Genomic DNA, 8,546 nt, shown 5'->3' on the forward strand with positions numbered 1-8,546 from the left:
CCGAGTAGGAAAGTGATCAGGAATAGGAAGGTGACCTTGAATGGGAGATTGATCAGGAGTAGGAAAGTATTCTGAGGGGGTTGTGGGCTCTGGATTCACCCATGGACCTAGGAAGTGGACTGGGATTAGGAGGCTCGTGCCCACGTGGTTTGGGCTGGCTATATCTTGTACCGAATGGGCCTAATCTGGTTGGGTCATATCAGGATTGGGCCTGGCTTCTTCTTCAGTGTCGAGCCCGTTTTCCTATTCGGGCCAAGGACAATTTTTGGCCTTAACAACAATCTAGAGTGAAACCAAAAATAGTAAACACACAAATCACAAATAGTAAAGAGAAAGAAAAAATATACATGATTTATCCTAGTTCATCCAATTAAGACATCTTTAAATGACTCTTTATATGATAAAAACTCTGTATTATGAAGAGTTTGTCCATAAAAACAAGAGTCTAATAGACTCTTTATTCTTTAAATATAAATTAAAGAGTGTGTTTGATTTTTTACGTCTATAGAGTCAAATTTCATTCTTTATTTCAATTTTATTTAATAAATTACAAGTTTTTATACATTTTATTATTAATTTTCTCCCTTATTTATTAAGTCTAATTTAAAGAGTCCATTGGATTTAAACATAAATTTTATTATTTATATTTAGAAATGAATGAAAATACTGTTTATTTATGTGAAATATGTTCTTTAAAATAAAGAGCACAATTGGAGATGCTCTAACATGTTACATCCAACGGAGTCAATATTATTGTAATATTTTCTCATCTGTCTCGTTTACAATAAATATAATTTATCATATTATTTGCTATCATACTTATACAAAAGAAAATATGTTTGTATACTAGGTGTAATTTGCTCCAAATATGTCTGCTTGGCCCCTTAGAACATCTTCAAATGACTCTTTATATGACATAAACTCTTCATTATAAAGAGTTTATCCATAAAAACAAGAGTTTAATAGACTCTTTATTCTTTAAATATAAATTAAAGAGTGTGTTTGACTCTCCACATCTAGAGAGTCAAATTTCAATTTTTATCCTAATTTCAATTAATAAATTGTAAGTTTTTATGCATTTTATTTATTAATTATCTCTCCTATTAAGTCTCTTTCTTAAAAAAAAAAAAAAAAAAATCTTTCTCCTAAAATTTAAAGAATCAATTGGATTTGAATAAAAATTTTGTTCTTTATATTTAGAAATTGATAAAAATGTTATTTATTTATATAAAATATACTCTTTAAAATAAAGAGCATCACTGGATATGCTCTTATTATTGAAGTGGCCGACAATTCCAATATGTAGGGTTCTCGAAATCTTTTACCTGTCTTTAGAAAATCTATCATTTGAAAATCTTATTCATGATGTGTGATGAGGATTTTCTCTTTCATGAGCTAGATTTTACTTGTTTATATATATATATATTTCCGTTTGATATTTAATTAAAATTTCATTGTTTGGGATAAAGATGAATACATTGGTGCGACTCTTAACGCTTTTCTTTGTTGGTTATATGAAGAGTCAGCTACAAACGAAATTTAAACCCCACATTCTTTCTATCATTATTATAGAACTTATCATATTACTATAGTAAACTTGAATTACTTGTTAAGATAAAAATACTTTTAGCATCCAACATAGTAAACTTTAGTTTTGTATATTGCAGGGTTTTTGTGAAAGAGCTAGCTAGTTTACTATATGTTATTATTATTTTTTTTCAACTCATCGCTTGAGTTTCCCTGCTTACACTGCATGAATATAATTCTGGAAATGTTTTCTGAAAGCATGAATATCTATTGCAACAATCGCAACGGCATTGAAAAGAGATACATTTTTTCTCTCTTCAGATAGTTTGGTTCTTGTAACTCGCAACACTTCCTCTTTATATGAACTGATAAGTATAATAAAACCAGTTTTTTATTGTCCTGTCAATTGTCATCTTGACTAGCAACTGGGGACAGAAAATGGAAAATTGATAAACGATGATCACACAATAATGCATGGTTGCATGACAGCAAGGAGTCATCATCCAACATCAACTTGGCTCTATCCGTTATATGCTCTTATTGTTGAAGTGGCCGACAATTCCAATATGTTGGGTTCTCGAAATCTTTTACCTGTCTTTTAGAAAATCTATCATTTGAAAATCTTATTCATGATGTGTGATGAGGATTTTCTCTTTCATGAGCTATATTTTACTTGTTTATATATATATTTCCGTTTGATATTTAATTAAAATTTCATTGTTTTGGATAAAGATGAATACGAGCTTCAGCATTGGTGCGACTCTTAACGCTTTTCTTTGTTGGTTATATGAAGAGTCAGCTATAAACGTAATTTAAACCCCACATTCTTTTTATCATTATTATAGAACTTATCATATTACTATAGTAAACTTGAATTACTTGTTATAAAAATACTTTTAGCATCCAACATAGTAAACTTTAGTTTTGTATATTGCAGGGTTTTTGTGAAAGAGTTAGCTAGTTTACTATATGTTATTATTATTATTTTTCAACTCATCGCTTGAGTTTCCCTGCTTACACTGCATGAATATAATTATGGAAATGTTTTCTGAAAGCATGAATATCTATTGCCACAATCGCAACGGCATTGAAACGAGATACATCTTTTCTCTCTTCAGATAGTTTGGTTCTTGTAACTCGCAACACTTCCTCTTTATATGAACTGATTAGTATAATAAAACCAGTTTTTTATTGTCCTGTCAATTGTCATCTTGACTAGCAACTGGGGACAGAAAATGGAAAATTGATAAACGATGATCACACAATAATGCATGGTCCATGACAGCAAGGACTACATGATGGTAATGTAGGTTGTGTTTCTCTATAAAAGTCTAGATAGTCAAGTTTGTGGTTAAGACATGCTTAGTTGCTGACCTATGGCTTTTTCACTATTAAGTAACCTTCTTGTCCTGCCTGACGTTTTTAACATGGTCCCGAGGTTAGATCTTATTAATTCAAATAACTATGGGGAGTCTGAAGTCTATTTTTGTCACTCTCTCATCCCCCTCCCAACAAAAAAAAGTTATTTATATTCAATAACTTGACATGACTTTCTTGCTGCAGTATGAAGTGTATTTATTGACATCGAAGTGAGAATAATTTTTGCTTAATTTCTTTCTTCTCACATACCCCCTATTTCGTCAGTTCATGCTTCAATATAATATTATAATGTAGAGAGAGATGGGAGCAGAAGAGGTTCGTACTGAGATATATGGTATATTTGGTTACAATGTGGTGACAATGATTTTAATTTTGATAAATTCAATGCTTAGTGACATCTGACATCTTGCTTTTGCAATGAATGGTTCCATCTATTTTTAATCTTTTCGAGCTCAGACAACTAAGTTTTATTTTGGAAACTTTTGAGCCTAGGATCAAAATGTATTTACTTTTGACGTTTAATATGCAAAAGTAATATTAATTATTTGTTTATGTTTCAGATAGAATCGTAATAAGTTCATACTAATTTTTGTGAATTACTTAGTCCTCATTTTCTGATAGCCGTATGAGTGTAATTAAGGGGGTATGGTGTGGGAATTGGAAAAACTTGTAAATTACGAGCTTATATATTCCGCAGGCAGTGTTTTGTTTCAAATACAAATACTTACAAGGACGGGTTTCACGTTCATTCTTCCACAGTCACGTAAACACCGTAAACAAAACTAGTGGGCTTATTATGTATCAAAAATAAAGATTTAGTTCCGGATGAGCCTTGACCCAAAATCAATGTTTCTCACAGAGCCCAAACTTAATACGATTATGTGAATATTCTTTAGCCCTAGGCTCCTGGATAATTGACTATATTTACTTGGCCCTGTATTTTTTGCCTCATTCACAAATTTACGCTGATGAAATTATTCAGTCAAGAGCAATAGAGAAGCCGCCTACAAATGATTGTTGTTTTCAACTATGACAATGAAGGAACAAGTAAAAACGTATGTTGTATGTACAGTGGAAGATGTTTAAATTTAGCATTCAAAAGAGCAGAGCATTTATTGACATGTTTGTTTCTTTGTAATGCCAAATTTGGACTATTTGTTCCATATGTTCTTTCTTGCTCGATACTGCAAGCTTCTTGAGGAGAACTCTTTCAGGGGAAGGACTGCAGATTTCTTTTACATGATTTTGTTGGAGCAACATTTTTAACAGGCACTGCTCTTATTGGGGGAATGATACCTTATTTGTCAGAATCATTTGCAAACTTCATATTCCTTAGCAATTCATCGACACTCATGATGGTTAGTTTTCATTTTTCCAATTTGCGACATTGTTTTATTGGTGATGTTGTTGATAATCACCTGGAGGCCATCTAATTTTCTTAAACCATACAGGTGTATGTGTGGAGCAAACAAAATCCTTTCATCCATATGAGTTTTTTGGGTTTGTTTACATTTACCGCAGCTTATCTACCATGGGTGAGTAACTTCTTTTTAAGGTTCCAATAGTTTCTAGTTTTTATTCTTTTATTCTTCATTATTTGTAACTATGCGGAGAAAAGTTTTCCCTACTTAAAAGTACTAATATTTTGTTTTTTTAATGAAGCTGTTTTGTCTTGTTGGTCTTCTATTATGTGTTTTAATCATATATGTTATGTAGTTGTATATATACTGAATTTATCTACTTTTAATCTTTTATAGTTCATGGGAAAAAAATATACACAGATGCAGAGATCGATGAAGTTAGAGGAGAATGGACGACGTACGTATCAAACTTTTTTAAGTTATTGATTTTTCATTGATGTCAAAGCATCAATGAGGGAAAAAATATGTATCAAACTTTTGTTGAATGATCTAGTTTGGGTTTGGGATACAGTTGGTGACCAAAGCATAAGCAGTCTGTTTTATGCAAGATTTTTATTGATTGACTCCTCAAAATTATATATATTATCTTTTCTCTGTCTCTTTTCTAATTGCTGCAACACATTGAATAGTTAATATCAGGTTTATTAATCTCATTTCTAAGGTTATTGATTATACACATATAATAAGATTAAATTTTAACTATTTAAAATGCATTAACCACACACACACATATATATAATATTCAATCGTGTAATCTGCCTGTATAGTGTACATCGGTTCAGACATTAAAAAGCATAGTCAAAGTGTTCTCACTTCACTTTCATAGCATAAATTCTATCCGCAATAGAATGCAGTTTAAAATTCAGTCGTGTAATCTGCTTGTTAGTATACAATAGTCGGTATTTTTGGAGACGTACAAATGGATCCAGATTAAATCTTCAACAAAATCGGTGACAAGGAAATGTAACCAATTGCATTGATGTTTGGAAGCGTTTCATGTGATCCCACCATGCATTATTGCTCCAATTTACTGTTTCTTAAACCATGTGCAAGTCCAAATTACAAAACAAATTAGGTAAAATCTGCACAGTAGATAATGTGCTATAAGAGTGAAGGAAAATGAGTGAATTTTAAGAACAAAAGAAAATGCATCTGCAATCCTTGTGCGAGCAATTCTGGCAAGCCACTTCCTACAATCACTTATTTCTCTCTATTTTCTTTTTCCTTCTGTTTTTGCTCAAGAGCAAAAGATGTACCAAACTCAACTTACCTCCATCTCCACCCAAGTTACCAATAATTGGCAATCTTCACCAACTAGGCAAGTTTCGCCACCACTCTCTTCGAGACCTCTCCCATAAGTATGGCCCTTTAATGATGTTGCAATTGGGCCAAATTTCAACTCTTGTCATTTCATCAGCTGACATGGCCAAGGAAATAATAAAAACCCATGATATTGTATTCTCAAACAGGCCCAGAACCACAGCTCCAAATATTTTCTTTTATGGATGCAAAGATGTTTTGTTTTCTCCTTATGGCGATTATTGGAGACAAGTCAAAAGGATCAGTGTTCTAGAGATTTTCACCCACAAAAGAGTGAAATCATTTCAGCTTGTTAGGGAGGAAGAAATTGAACATATGATTAATAGAGTACGGAATGCATGTCTGAACGAAGATTCTGTTAATCTAAGTGAGATGATTTTTGGTATTACAAACAATATAGTGTCTAGATGTGTTTTGGGTCCAAGAGCTGTTGAAGAAAATCATACCAACAAGTTTGGAGCTTTATTTAAGAGGTTTATGGTTCAACTAGAAGCATCTGCTTTTGGAGATATATTTCTCTGCTTGGCATGGATGGATGTTCTTACAGGTTTGATTGGTCGTCTCAAAGCAACTTTTACAGAATTAGATGCTTTCCTTGATCAAGTGATTGAAGAGCATCGGACGTCAAATAGTTACGATACCCAGTATGATAGACAAGACTTTGTTGATATTCTCCTTCAACTTCAAAAGGATGGTGATCATCTTGAGATAGAGCTCCTCAAAGACAATCTTAAAGCAATTCTTGTGGTATTTTTCTCTCTTCTCTCTATTGCCCACAAGTATACACACCCAGTCGCGGTTAAAGTTCTAATTTCTTTTCTTGTTTTTAAATTCCAGGACATGTTTGTGGGAGGAACTGATACTACTGCAACAACCATTGAATGGGCGATGGCTGAACTTATAAAAAATCCAAATATTATGAAGAAAGCACAACAAGAGGTTAGAAGTGTAGTGGGAAAGAAATCGAGGATAGACGTGAAAGATATCAATCAGATGGACTACTTGAAATGTATCATCAAAGAAACTATGAGATTACACCCACCGGCTCCTTTCCTCGTTCCTCGAGAAACTTCAGCTAGTGCCAAATTAGGAGGTTATGATATTCCTCCCAGAACAAGAGTGTTAATCAATGTATGGGCGATTCAAAAAGACCCCGGAATATGGGACAAGCCAGAAGAGTTTATACCGGAGAGGTTTGAGAACAACCCGATTGATCGGAAAGGGCTACACTTCCAGCTCATCCCATTTGGTGCAGGAAGAAGAGGTTGCCCTGGAATATCTTTTGCGCTTGCTACAGCTGAATATATGATTGCCAACCTCTTATATTGGTTTGACTGGAAGATTGCTGCTGGGCAGACGTTGGACATGAGTGAGGTTTATGGTATAGTGGCTCATAAGAAGTTTCCTCTGCGCCTTCTACCAATTTCATGCTGTCCTTGATCTTTTTAGAAGTTCGAGGTTGAGCCAGCAGCATTCCTGTTCCTGACTTTTGTATTGTAGTATTTGTGTTTCATGGAACGTATTCTAGTAAATTCTATCACATTGTTTTCTACGAAATAACGTATTGTTTCTATATTTTCAATTATAAAAGATTGTTAAATAATTTATACAACATTTAACAAATAACTTAACTTTAATCAGGACCAAGCTATGTATGTTCTTATGAGGTGAAACTCGAAAAATCCTGATTAATGGGCGTAGTCATGTGACATTTGAGTCTTTGTTAACCCTGTGTCTGAATTTTACCCGTCCTTTAACAAAGTTTTATAACTTCCATAAATCTAATTAAACTAGGAGTTTAATGAAGTAGTAAATCAAGGTAATTATCATTTTCAGTAATTATTGCATTAAGCACAGACAATTAGCATTGCAGGCAAGGTTTTGGTGATTGACAGCTTTACTTTGCCGATATGATTAATTTTGAACATTTATCTATTAATTAAAGTACTCTTAGATCAAGTGATAATTTAACATTATTAAAAGTTTTTATATATATATATACTATTTTTTTTCTTTTTTAAATGAGTTAATGGTTTTTTCCTATTCAAATAATAGTTTAATGACACTTTTTTATCTACAGATTTTAAATTTTTTTTACTAAAATACTGATTAAATTTTTTTCTTTTTAAATTATGACTTGATTCACGATCCAGCTTTTAGTGATGAATTTTTAATTTTTAACTTTACATTACATGTCAAGCATATCCACATCATAACTATACATAATTCAATCATTTTTGAACATGTTGAAGCTTATACAATAAATTATTGTATCTTTTTTTTATATTTATTTAGAATTTGAACGGTGCCCTCTTTCAAGCTTACAAGCAATGACTTTAGGGTCATGAGTTAATCAAGTTATCCAAAATCATAAAAAAATTGCTTAAGTTGGGTATCAGTCGGTAGATAATATAGATTTAAGCATACATTTGATTAAAATATAACAGCTTCACAAAAAGCTAGCCTAACAATACCGGCAAGCCCCGTAATTGGATACGCAAGAATCACGGTTGAGTAACAGTAACAACTATCAAATCACTCCCATCAACTTTCTAATACCAACTGATGATGATCTGTATTTTATTTTATTTTTGTTTGGTTGCTAAAAATTACTTGCCGTTTGGATTGGTTGATATTATATAACAGGGGTAATATACTTTAAATTAGGTCGATAATCATATTTGGTTATTTTATAAAAAGAAATTCTGGAAAAAAAATATCAAATAATGTCAAATTGGGGGTAAATCGCGAGGAATAATATTATCTGGGAGAGGGTGTTATTAAAATATTATTCCAGCAATCTGAATTTTTATCAAATTTTACCCCAAAATAGTGGACAATATGGATGAAAATATCCTTGGGCTTTTTAATAATTACAAAACACTTAATTTGCATAAG

The 8,546-nt window shown here is 32.3% G+C and overlaps 1 protein-coding gene and 1 long non-coding RNA gene across 2 annotated transcripts; both read left to right on the plus strand.

Annotated features, from left to right (window-relative positions):
• The first annotated feature begins 2,836 nt into the window (after positions 1 to 2,836).
• LOC116124501 lies at positions 2,837 to 4,838 on the plus strand. Its single transcript, XR_004127218.1, has 3 exons — positions 2,837 to 4,265; positions 4,359 to 4,442; positions 4,665 to 4,838. It is a non-coding gene; the product is annotated as an uncharacterized LOC116124501 (long non-coding RNA).
• Positions 4,839 to 5,474: 636 nt separating this feature from the next.
• On the plus strand, positions 5,475 to 7,164 carry LOC116124480 (cytochrome P450 71A1-like). The gene is made up of 2 exons (XM_031410220.1): positions 5,475 to 6,395; positions 6,486 to 7,164. Exons 1-2 carry the CDS (start codon positions 5,475 to 5,477, stop codon positions 7,086 to 7,088), a joined length of 1,524 nt encoding a protein of 507 aa, XP_031266080.1. The 3' UTR covers positions 7,089 to 7,164.
• The last annotated feature ends 1,382 nt before the right edge of the window (positions 7,165 to 8,546 follow it).

The sequence above is a fragment of the Pistacia vera genome, unplaced genomic scaffold (genome assembly GCF_008641045.1).
Source record: "Pistacia vera cultivar Batoury unplaced genomic scaffold, PisVer_v2 Contig152, whole genome shotgun sequence".
NCBI lineage: Eukaryota > Viridiplantae > Streptophyta > Magnoliopsida > Sapindales > Anacardiaceae > Pistacia > Pistacia vera.